This window comes from Molothrus aeneus, chromosome 13 (genome assembly GCF_037042795.1).
Source record: "Molothrus aeneus isolate 106 chromosome 13, BPBGC_Maene_1.0, whole genome shotgun sequence".
Lineage (NCBI taxonomy): Eukaryota > Metazoa > Chordata > Aves > Passeriformes > Icteridae > Molothrus > Molothrus aeneus.
In genome coordinates, this window is record NC_089658.1 from 2,436,142 (window position 1) to 2,448,619 (window position 12,478).

The following is a 12,478-nucleotide window of genomic DNA, read 5'->3' on the forward strand; positions in this document are numbered from 1 at the left end:
CCATCAGACCAAACTCCCCCCAGTCCTCAACCTCTAAACCTCTTTTTGTGGCAAAGAGCCCCACTTTGAGGTTGGACTCATTAAACATCAACTTGTTCGTTGGAAAAACAATCCTAAACCCATTTCTACCATGTAAATGAGCTGGGTGAGTCCCTGGCAGGGACAGGATGGTGCCTTTCATCCTCCAGGTCGCCCACGGAATCAAAGGCTCCAAGAGCCCCATAATGCCGGGGCTTTGAATAAACCAGACCATCCCCCCAGGCACCCCCGGCTGCTAAATCCCGCCCAGAACAGGTGACACCACCTCTGTCCCCACTTAACCAGTGCCACCGTGGTTTCCAAGTGAGGCCAGTTTCATGCATTTTGCTGCATGGTCTAGGCCGGGGAAAGGAGTGGAACTGGGTTGTGGATGTGCAGTGAGGAGGAGGAGAAAGAGGAAGGCTCACCCTGCCCACCCCAGCTGGGCGGGGCTGAAACTCAGCTCCCTCCCCCGGCACCGCTGTCCCCACGGTGGCCCTGCCACCAGCGCGTCACATCCCACGGTCTCTGCTGCCATCTAGTGCAAGAACCGCCTTGGCCCCTCCGTCGGGAGCATCCCTGTCCCCTTGTCCCCATGAGAGGATGGGCTGTCCCCATGTCACTCACGCCCTGAAGGGACACGGGGACAGCACAGATTTTGGGGTGCCCGGTTTTGGGGCTCACAGCCTAGCACCGCTGTGGAGGACGCTGATAAGAGAGAGTGATGTGCTAGAAAATCCTGGGTTTATTGTAATTTCATTTAAAAGCCGTTCCAAGCCCAGAGCGAGCAGCGAGCTCTTCCCCAGGGCGCCAGGATTTGGCCCCGTCAGCACTTGTAGTTCCCAAAAAGAACAGGAAAGAAAGGAATCACACCGGTACCATCTGCCACCCCAGGGTGCTCCAAGGGGGGCTGAGGGACAAATCCTGTGAGACAGATCCTGCAGCACTCAGCTCCATGTGGTGACAAGGTTAACACGAGCCAGGGCACAGACACTGCACCCCGGGACATTCCCCAGTGCCAGCCATGGGCTCCTTTCCAGCATCCTCATGGAGCAAGCAGTTCACCTGGCCAGGTGTGAACCCCAGAGAGGACACCTGGTCTGGGGGACCTTAAAGTGCTTTGCAAGGGATGCACACACACACACACACACACACACACACACACACACACATCCCCCCCTCTGAGCCCAGTGCTCCAGGAGAGAAGGGCTGGGCAGCCCTGGCCTGTACCCCCTCCCTTGTGTGTGGGATAAATGACACCCCACAGGGCTAGTGGGACCTTTCTCCCCATCCCCACAGATCCCTATGTTCAGGGCCATTCCTCCAGGAACATTCCCAGGGATACTGAGACAAACAGGTGGGTTCTCCCAGAGCAGCAGTGGCAACTCATCCACATTTCTGGGGGTTCCTGGTGAGCCCAAGGTCATCTTTTAACAAGAAATAAACAAGCCTGAAATAAAAACCAGCATCCATCTTAGCAGCAAGTCCTAAGGGAAGGTCCAAGTGCTCGGCAGCCCCGAGCCATTGTCCGGTGCTACAGCACAGCAGTGTCCCAGGGAGAAAACAGGTTTCCAGTGGGATGGGGAGTTGGCACTGGTGGCCAGAAACTGGCTGGAAAGTCCCACCAGGAGCAAGTGCCCGAAGGAAGAGAGAAAATACTTGGTCCCATTTTACCAGCCGAGGGAAAGCCGGACCAAATGTAACAGCCACGGTTGGGAGGACACAGCACCGGGAGCCGTGGGCAGGGTGCCACCACCTCAGTGTCCATCCTCAGCCAGCACCTGGGGAACAGTCACCTGCAAGCAGGGAGTGGGGAAGATGGGATGAGTAACTGCAGAGGCTCCTTATCCCATCAGTGCCTTCTGATGTCCTCAGCCCAAGGAGATTCCCCTCCCTGTCCATCCCATGCTGATGCCCATGGCCTTAGTCCCCAGGAACAGCCCAGCTCCAAAGAAATGTCCTGGTGCTTCCTACAACTGGAGAACCAAGCCCAAACCTATGAGGAAACCTCTTCCCAAGCTCCAGAGTCTTAGGGACAGCAAAACTTCCCAGTCACTCAAACCAGCAGTTGATGGGATCACCTCTGGTCTGGAGATGGCACTGTGGGTTCTGTCACTGGCCAGCCCAACAGCAGGCCCAGGATAAGGGACAAAGCATTCCTTAGACACATCAGAGTGGAGCCATTCCTCTTTGCACCCACATTCCTTCAAGTCCTCCAGTCATGTCCCTCCACTGTGTATCCCAACATGTCCCTGAGGGTCCCTCACCTCCTGTGCCCGCGGGAGAGGTAATCCCGGTTCAGAGAGCAGAGCTGCTGCTCCAGACGGAAGATGCGGAATGCCAGGTACGAGGAGGACACCACCAGGAGACAGATGCTGGGAGCAGAGGAACAAGCCAAACACCCAGTTGAGACTGAGACTGACATTGCCAGTGTCCCCCCAGCTTCCCTGCACCCTTGGCACACTTACAGCACGATGAAGATCTTCAGGAGCTGGTAGTCAGAGGGTCTCAGCTCTGCCACACAGCTCTGCTCCACCTCCAGCTCCTCCTCGGTATTTATTGCACTTTCTGAAAGCAAACCCGGAGTCAGTGGCACAGCCACACTTGGCTGCTGCTCCTGCTCCTCCAGCAACCAGGAAACATCAAATATTCCTCCCTCATGGGCTCAGATCCCACAGCCAGGAGACCCCAGCCCATCCCCAGGACTCCATTGCTGACTCCCAGACTAATCTGTAAGGCAGAATTCCCCTGCAGGAGAGCAGCAAATGGATGAACACACTTTTATGGAGGTTATCACCCACATCGAGCAAGGCACAAACTGATGCCCCTCACCTGAAACCAGTGGCTCCTCAGAGGTGAAGGAGCTCTCCTTGGTGCTCAGGCTGCTGACAGAGGTCCGGTGGATGCACTGGTAGTTGGCATCTGGCAGTGACAGTGACAGTGAGGTAGGTGACACCTTCCTCCACTTACCCTCGGGGACGATCACCTCCTGTGGGAACAGTCCTGGTGAGCCATGAATGAAACCAGCAGTGCCCCAGATATGGTGGGGCCAGATTCAAACTCAAACCTTACAGTATCTCCATGGAGCACCAGCACATTCAAAACATCCTCCTGAGGGAGAGCTGGTCTTCCATGATGGCTCCAAGGGAATGCAGGTTCCCACTACCAAAGAAGGACCTGCCCATGCACCCCACACCTGCCCCAAATTCCAGCTGCTGCCTCCTCCACCCTTGAAGCTCAGAGCAGTCACCTGGAATTCTCCAGCATGCCCCAAATAGGGCAAAAAAAGTGCCCCAAAAAGACAACAAATCAAATGGCATGGCAGCTGCCACAGAGAGGGAGTTCCCAGGGCTGGAGCTGCCAAAGGGCTGCATCCCACCAAAGCACCAGGAGATGCTGCCAGATCAGCCTGGGTCACTCCTGATTCAAACCATTCACTCCCTTGAAATGAGTCTTTAACCCCTGGGATGTCACCAGACCATGGGTGACATCCCACCTGTCACCCTCTGGTGCACCCCAACTGTCACCTCCTGCACCCAGCCCGAGGCTCAGGGCCAGCAGCCATGGAAGAGACCCTGCTCCAAAGGTGCAGGATACGGCCCCCATGCTCCTGGATCATGCCATGGTTCAGCAGGTGTTTCCCTCTCCCCCCATCCTACTCATCCTGCAGATTTTTGGGTAACTCAGCCACATTCCCAGCCTGTTATCCAACATTCCCAGCTGTGAACAGCATCAGCCATCAGGGAACAAAGTAGTGGCATTTTCCACATCACTCTGAAGTTTTTCTGCCTATAAACAGAGTCAGTGGCTGTGCTCAGCCAGTCCTCTTGACCCGTCTGCTCCTGCCAAGTCTGGGATGAGGATCCCAGAGGACAAGCTGTGATGGCAACAGGCACATCCCTGCACCCTTTGATGGCACCAACAGAAGAACCAGCTCTCTCCCAACTCTCTGAGCAGCCACCAGACAGTGTCAAACCCACCAAGAGCACCAGGCAGGCCCTCTCCACCCACATGAGGTCAGGGGGTCTCTCCTCTCCTCTCCCAGAGCTGCCCTGACCCTCACCAGTGACACAGAGTCCGGCTCCTCTGACAGCTCCTTCAGACTCAAGCTCTTCTTACTGGAAACCTGGATGGGGAGGAAAGGATGGGGCATTACAGTGCCAGCTCTCTTGCTTCAGCCTCAGCCACAAAATGGAATTTGGGCTTTTCTGCTGAGACTGTGAAGAGCAGCTGCTAGAACTTATAATCTGTTCTGGGGCATGAGAAAAGGGCACTGCATCACTGCTTCCCATCACAAAACCTGGTGGGGCCATGGTTGAGCCAAGGGCTTCCATGGACAGGATAAAACATTGGGGGTAAAAAAAAGAAGGGTACATCTGGGCAGAGCCCAGCACGTTTCAAAGATTAAGTCCTTCAGTTTGGCAACAGGGCTGAATCATCCAAATCATTGCCCTGGCACAGCTGGCACACACCCTCCTGGGCAGGGCAGGGCTCCTGCACAGCTTCCCATGTGCTTCAAAGTCAGGGAGAAGAGGTCTCCACAGTCATCCTCTCCAGCTCAAGGGCTAATGGACATCTTCCCTCACTTAAGTTAAATTCTTTTTTAACTTTGTACCATTCTTCCTCCCCTTAAAACTTTAGATCTGGGCAAAAGGCATCAATGTGCAGAGTGGCAGAACGAGTATTACCACCAGATTATAAATAATTCACACCCACGCCCTGAGAGAGAGCAGAAACTCGGAGCTCTGCCTCATCCATGACCCAGAAAAGCCCACAGGGTTAGGATGTGCCCAAGGCATGGCTCCTGCCCCTCTTCCCATCCCTTGCTGAGGAGTGAGGATGCTGGGAGCTGGAGAGGGCTTTGGGAGCAGTCCAAAGCCTCGGAGGCAGTGATGAAGAGCTGTGCTCAGCCCAAAGGGCAGGTGCAGAGCCTCAGGGCCATGGACACACAGTGGGGCACAGAGTGGGTGCGTGGGTACCTGCAGGTGGGTGCAGACTCTCCTCAGGACATCATAGACACTGTCACGAGAGATGAGGGACACAAATATGTACTGCAAGAGAGAGAGGTGAGCTGTTGGGAGAGCTTCCCCCCATCCTGACTCCACTTCTCCCCAGGCAGGGACAGGCAGAGACATCATGCCCTTGAATCTCCCCGTTTTCAGGAGCCCCCACAGGCATTTCCCTATGGAGCTTCCCTGCTGTTATTTTTGCAGCCTGCTAAAACCTGGACCAGTTTTTTTTGGGGCCAGTCTTGCTCAGTTGCTGTTCCTACAGCTTTCCCATGCTCAACCCAGAGGGACACAGCAGCAAATGGGGCCAGGACCTACAGAAAACATCCCCAGGGATGGAAGGGACACAGGGCCACACTCACCATGCCTGACATAGAGCCCCTGGGTGATATGCAGTGGCTTTGAATGCCCAAATCCTGCCCTGTGCCACTCCCTGCTAAAACCCACCTCCCAAATTCCACAGGAATAACTGCCTCCCAACATTCTGCAGGAACAACCCCCTCCCTGGCAGGGACAGGCAACACACAGTGCTGGCAGCAGCACCTAGGCAGGCGAGGACTTGGACAAACTACATCAGCTCACTGCAGCCAACAACATCCAACAGGATTTAAAAGCTGGAAACGCAGCCCTGTATCCAAGTTTTCCACCAGCTCTGGCTGAATGCCAGCCCAAACCCTTTCCCTGCTTGTGTTTAAGGAGTTTAAAGGTTTTACGTGAGCCTGGCAGGGATTTGTCAGGCTCGACCGAGTTTCACTTGGGCTTTGCTTCGTCCAGGAACAAAGTGAAATTCAGGAACAAAAGCAAAGCTGTGGTGTTTGCCCTGGCTGGCAACCAGCACAGAGAGCAACTCTCACTTCCTAACCAGGGATGGGAATTGCTTCATTCACTGCTCTCAAACCACATCCAGTTTGGACCCGGGTATCTGCTGTGTGTTGGTGTTACCTTTCTGCTGGCAGTGGTGGTGATGGCCAGGCCGTTGGGCAGCAGCCGAGCTGTCTTGTGCTTCTTTATCAGCTGTACAGACACCACTGGGATCACCACCTGCAGGGCAGGAACACCAGGATGGACACAGCACAAGCACCATCCAGCCAGCCCCCCTAAGACCCACCAGGAGAGCCCCCCATGCAAGCCCAGGGAGGGTGAAAAACAAGGCAGGATGTTATTTTTGGCAGGGTAATTTTGCTGAAACCTCGAGCTTCCTTCAGGTATTTGTTTAAAGCATCACATATAAATAATTCAGTCCTTCAGCCCAGTTTTAAAGGAAGTCGTCTCTGCCCAAGATCCGTCAGCCACAAGACTAATGGGGAAACATCAGATTATAAATCAAGAAGAAAAGCCGAGAGGGATTCAAATCTCACCCCCCCTAAAACCTTTGATCTTCCTTCAAGCGCCATTGCGGCTGGAAGGAGGTTTTGCATCAGGGAATTTTAAACCAAACCAGTATTTGGTATCCCCAGGCTGATGCCACAGATCATCAGAGCAGGAGGCACGGCCGTGCTCCCCTTCCTACTGGAGGTTTTTGTTGCAGATTTTGGTGGGATTTGGGTGAAGGAGGGGATAAGCTGTGGTTACAAGCCCTGAGAGGCCAGGGTGGGCAGGTGCCCACATTACCTTAATGTCCTTCCCAAAAAGGTTTGCGTAGAAGCAGAGCCAGTTGGGGGAGATGTAAAGCCTTCCCTGGATGAGGATGTCTCTCTGGAGCGCGCAGGAGCAAACTGCAAGGCAAAGAGAGAACCGTGGCAATGCCTGTGCCAGATCCTGCTGCCTCCGTGCCCATCCCTCACCCTGGCACCCACCTTTCAGCACGCTCTCCTCCGTCGGGATGTCCTTGAACAGCTTGTGGTACTGGGAGTTGTACTTGCTAGCAGCCTGAAAGCAAAGCAGAGCAAAGTTATCCGGTGACCTTGCCGATAAGGAGACCCAAAAATTCCTGTCCTGCAAGAAAACCTCCCTCTGCCCGCACCCGGGACCGGCGCAGGGGGGTCCCACCGGGCTGGGAACAGGAGCCCCGACGGATTAGAGGAAGGTTGGATGATCCAGCACCCGGCGAAGGCTGTGCCATCCTCCCAGATGAACATTTCCCTTAATAGCTACAGGGGCTGCTGAGGAGCCGGTTCTCTGCCAGGCTCATCTGCAGGCAGTTTCTTTTGCCCAGCGGTTTCTCTCCTCCTCCTCCTCCTCTCCCCTTATCCGGGACACGGTGACAGCACTTGCTTTGCGCCCATCGCGCCGCGCCATCCAGCTATTTATATTCCCGGCGCCACTTCAAAGCCTGCCGGCAGCCGCCGCAGGAGGCTCGGCAGGTCGGCCCTGAAACGCTCCTGTGGCCAAGGTAAAGCTCCAAAGCGCTTCAATGCCTTCCATAAATCTGCTCAACTGGTCCTGTAAGGCAGCTTTGTGCCCCCTGCCCTCGGGATGCTCCCATGGGACACGGCTGTCACCAAGGGAGGAGCTGCTCTGCCAGGATGCAGAGAAGGCTGGCACAGCAAGGCTGGTTGGTGGCAGCCACGCAGGCAGAGCCCTCCTGCCCACAGGTACAAGGTCACCTCTGCTCTGAGCACCTTGTCACCAGATGAGCTGGCCCTAAGAGGATCAAGGCGCAGCAGCAGCTGCAGTTGGCTCAGACACCTCCCAGAGGGATGCTGGGATGGTGGGGGTGCCAGTGGGAGCATTCCAGGAGAACACGGAGGGCATTACCCCCTGCTCCTAGCACAAATCCACTGCTGGCCCTGTCACCCTCCCTGATGCCTCTGAGGAAATTGAAAAATGTTTTTCTCCTCCATTTCCTTCATGGGAAAAGGCAAAATGCCACTTCCTGTCATTCCTTCCTCTTCCAGAACATCTCTTATCTGTAGATGGACCAAAACCATCTAGTTTGGGCATAATCTGAACAAGCAAAAAGGTTCAAATGGACAGAAGTTTAACTGCTCTCAGTCAACATTTCCACTTTCTCTTCTGCTCTAGATGGAAAATCCTGGAAGCGTTTGCAAGGCAGAGCACAGGCCACACAAAACCATCACCAGGTCTCCTGAAATTAAATGCTCTGCCCCACATCAGAAGCTGCCTGGTCATTCCCAAAGCCAAAGGCTTACCACTTCCCGGTGGCATTTCTTGATGTCCTCATCCTTGAGGGCTTCGTTCAGGCGGAGGCTGGAAGGAAGAACAATCATCACCAGGTAAGCAAAGAGCCACAGGTCTCTCATCCACTCCCCAAAACACATGTGCTGCAATATGAGACACAGAAAAATGTACAGAACTGAAGAGAGACCCCCAGGAAGCCACATTTTGGGTGTCTCCATGATTCATCGTGGCACTGGGCATTGCTGAGGGTCAGTACTGGCTGTTGAGGGCTGATCTCTGGTGAGAGCCAGTGAAGGCACCAGGACAAAGTACCTCACACACACCCCAGCTCTGGGGGAAGGAGCCCAGAGTTGACCTGGCAGCAGCTTAGGACAGGTTGGGAGCTGGAAATGTGCAGCTTTGGCAGCTGGGGCAAGGATTCCCAAGGGAAAGCAGAGGCAGGAATTTGGGAATGTGCCTGAGCAGGAGGGTGGACTCAGCTTTGGCCGTGCACAGGGACATCCATCCATGTCCATCCCACGGACAGATGGAAGGACAAACCATGGAGAGAGCAATATCCTACCAAAAACCTCAGCAGTGGGAATACCATCCCCTTCCCCAAACCCCTTGAACCTCTCTGCTTTTATACCCACAATATTTCAGGGAGAAAACAAAGTTGGGCCCCCCCTGTGCCCTGCCCCAGCTGGCAGGCAGCATTCAGGGCTCGAAGGCAGCAGGAAAGTCACAGCAGGACAGAAAAGAGAGAACACTCAACTGCAGACAGACCCTGGGATGCTGCTCCTCACCTGCCGTCGAGGGAATCCAAACTCTTCTGCTTGTGGGACACCTCCAGCTTCTCACGACCGTGCCTGGGCTCGGGGCTCTTCAGGGGAGCTGCCTTCTCATGCATCGGCGTGGCACTGCAAGGAGACACCCATCAGCCCCCTAGGGAAAGGGGAAAAGGGGTCTGGAGCTGTAAATCTGTTCCCTTCAATCCCAGCCTGCACAGAGACGTCAGAATCTGCTGCTCAAGGACGGCAAGAATATTTCTGCTATTTCTCAAGTCACGTGGAGATAAAAAAAAAGTCATTTTTCTGCCAGGGACTCCCCAGTGCTCAGAACAGAGCAGCCAAATTGCTGTGGCTCCCTGCGATAACACCCTCCCAAAGCAGAGACTCTTCTCCTTGAGGGCTGGAGGTTGGGATGGGAAAAACCACATGTCTGCAAAATTCCCAGTGGGGATGGATTTCAGCCAGGGTCTGCTCCTCTTGGTCGGCAAACACCATCTTCCCAGGGCAGAGCCATCACCAGGCACCTCAGAGCCAGTTATTTACCATCGAGAACGTTATCAGAGGTGCTTATCAGCCACAGCAGGTAAAGTAAACACGGGCCCAGCGCCACAGGCAGGTTATCACCTGGCAGGTCACAAAGGTGACACTTCCACCCTCGGCAAACCACCACCGGATTGCTGCGGCACTGGCAGCCAAGCAGAGCACGATCCCAGGGGACCGGTGGCAAGGCAGAGACCGCAAACAGCCACAGAGCCATGGAGAGGAAATTATTCCAGGGAAAGCACTCGGGTCACTAGGCAGGGGGTGATGGCAGAGCAGGTGGGGCGGCGGCAGGACAGGATGAGCGGCAGCAGGCGGGACAGGCACAGAGCTGGAGCACAGCCCGGGGCCCGCGGGGTGATGCCGTGGCAGTGCGGCAGAGCCCAGGCCGAGGAGCCAGCCAAACCTCCTCTACTCTGAGAGCACCTCCTTCACCACCTGTACTGCCAGAGACACATCCTGCTCCTGCTCCGAGGGGCTCGTCTGAAAAAAACCCATGGAAATAATCCCCCCAACTCAGGAAGAGCCAGGATAGGGGTGCTGGATCCCAGGAGCTGGATCCCAGCCCAATGGGCTGAGAGCTGAAGCTGTGTGAGCTCCCACATCCCCACAGCCTCAGAGCCCCGACCAAAACACTGTCCAGGTGCAATGGAGCCTGTCTGAGTCCCAGCTGGAGGCACAGGGAATGCTCCCACAACAGGTAACACATCCATGGGGGCACAGAACCAAACAGAAGTCACTGGTGCCATGTGGTTGGAAACAGGCTGGGAAATAGCTCCTGGATCCCCACAGCCACTGTTGGCAAAGACCTGCCTGCACAGCCCAGAGTCCAAGCACTGCAGGGATGGGATGGACACACTGAGGTTGTGGGTTTTTAGGAGCTCAGGTCAAAGGATGTGTCAAGAAGGGAAAGGAGACCTTACTGACAAGAAGCACCAAATAACAAGAAGCACCTCAAATAACAGGAACATCCTCTGGCATAGCACCAAAAGGTGTGTTCCCTACCTGACTCCTCAGGCATCCTCTGCCAGGGGATGCCAACCTGCCCTGAGGCTGAAACTCCTATCATGGAGGCACCAAAGCCTTCATCTGCCCTTTTCCCATGCTGAAAAGGGGCTCTGACCCTATCTGGAGCCTCCTTGTCCAGAGCTCAGCACTCTCTGGCTTCCCTCACGTCATCCCTTAAATCCGCAAGCGCCTGCACTGCTTAATCCGGGTGAGCAGATTTATCCCCAACTGGTGCTGACACCAAGGGGCACCACACAGGGATCGGGGACAGCAAAGGCATCAGAACCCCTCTGAGGTCACCAAACACACAGAAATCCCCTAAAATTAGAAAACACACAGGCTGGAAAGCACTTGGAAGTGCTGCATCCTTGTTTTCTCTCCCTCTCATGGCCACCATCAGGGACAACTCCTGGACACAGTGCTGGCAGTGGGATGCTCTGGGGGTGTCTGGAGGCTGTGAGGAGCATCCTCAGTCCCAGCAGGGACATGGCAGGAGCTGCTTTGTCTCCTCTGTCCAGATCTTGCTCCTAGATGCATCAGGGATAATACACACATCCAGAGTTTGGGAGCACAGGGTAAGGCTGGGCTCCAGGCACAGGGAGGTTTCCCTTCCAAGAGGTGCTTCCAGTGCCAGCACAGTGAGGAAAACACTTTCTAGCAGCTCATACTGTCACCCTCCTCAAAGAATTTGTTCAGCACCAAACTGCTCCTGAGGTAAACTCACCATCCCAAGTGTCCCAAAATACAAGTGGAACAAAACCAGTTGGAGTTCAGTGCTCCTGAGAGGAGGCAGAGAGGGTTGATGTAGAAGTTCCCAGCAAAGTGAAAACAATCCAGCGAACTGATGCCCCTTTGCCCATTCCTAACACCCCCTCCCTGCCCACACTGGCTCCCCGAACCCCGAGGTTTCGCCAGGCGAAACCCGGTGCCTCTCCCTCCCACGGGATCGCCGTCTCCCTTCCCTTACGCGGCGCTGGGATCCAGCCTGGAAAAGGTCCGGCGCGAGCCCCTCCGTCGCCGAGCGATTTTCGCTGGATCCCTTCCTTCCCCGCTGCCGGAGAAACGCGCGGCGGAGGCCGGAGCGAGCCGGGCAGCGATCCCGCCTCCCCGTAAACCCCAGGAAGCTCAGAGGCGGAGGGAGGCACCGGCGGGCGGGCGGCCGCGGCCCGAGCGAGCCCGGGCGGGATTCGGCGAGCTGCCCTTGGTCCCGGCGTCCAAGGTCATTTCAGTCCCGCGTGTCGGAGCTGGAGCGGAGCCACCCCGGGATGCTGGAGAGGAACGGCCGGAGCCGAGCGGCGCTGGCAGGAGAGAATGAGGCGCGACGTCAAGGCCCGAGGGAGCCCCGCGCGTCTCTCCCGCGATGTCCCCGGTGTTCCCCGCCCCGGGAACCGGGGGGTCACGGCGGGACAGAGCCGAGCCCCGGGTCCCGGGATGCCCGCAGGTCAGAGGGTCTCATCTCACCGGCAGCCGCTCCGAGCGCCCCGCGGCACGGAGGGAGCACGGAGGGAGGCGACCGTCGGCCTGCGGGGCTGTGCGGGGCACGGTGGGACTGTGGGTCTCGGCCACCGCCGGGGCCGCGCCCGGGGCAGCCCCGGCGCAGATCCCATCCCCGCCGGCGCTCAGAGCCCCTCAGGCGAAGCCGGCGGGTCGCCGGCGGGCAGCGGCGGGACTTCTCCCCGGCCCGGCCCGACCCGGTCCGTCTCTTCAGGGAATGGGCGAAGGGGTATCGGTGTTTCTGCGCTCCCCTCAGCGCGGCGCCGCCGGCTAGGACAGGCCGAGGGCCAACACCGGCTCGACGGCGGCGGGAGGGACGTGGCCCCGGCACCCTCCGGCCCCGAGGCCCTTCCCGGCCCCAACCCCCCTCAGTGTCGGGTCCCCCCCAGGCCCGGAGCCCCTCGAGCCCCCCCGCTACCTGCGCGCGGCCCCGCGCGCCGCCGTCATGCCCCGCGCGCCCCGGCCTCCTCGCGCCGCCACGGCGCCCGCCCATTGGCCGCCCGTCGCCTTCCACTCTGCCCATTGGCCGCACGCTGCCGAGCCCCGCCCCCTTCCTTC

The 12,478-nt window shown here is 56.9% G+C and overlaps 1 protein-coding gene across 2 annotated transcripts; it reads right to left on the bottom strand.

Moving 5' to 3' along the window:
* Positions 1–745: 745 nt before the first annotated feature.
* Positions 746–12,396, bottom strand: GRAMD2A (GRAM domain containing 2A). Of its 2 annotated transcripts, XM_066559102.1 has the most exons (13): positions 12,339–12,396; positions 11,394–11,724; positions 8,894–9,007; positions 8,120–8,177; positions 6,824–6,896; positions 6,639–6,742; positions 5,970–6,068; positions 4,998–5,069; positions 4,082–4,144; positions 2,851–3,007; positions 2,487–2,586; positions 2,286–2,393; positions 746–1,814 (listed from the first exon to the last, which is right to left on the bottom strand). In XM_066559102.1, the coding sequence occupies exons 3-13, from the start codon at positions 8,995–8,997 to the stop codon at positions 1,811–1,813; spliced, it is 942 nt and encodes a 313-aa protein (XP_066415199.1). In that variant the 5' UTR covers positions 8,998–9,007; positions 11,394–11,724; positions 12,339–12,396; the 3' UTR covers positions 746–1,810. The 2 variants fall into 2 exon arrangements, with proteins under 2 accessions (XP_066415199.1, XP_066415200.1); XM_066559103.1 differs by lacking the exon at positions 746–1,814 and having other exon boundaries at positions 2,282–2,393.
* Positions 12,397–12,478: the final 82 nt, after the last annotated feature.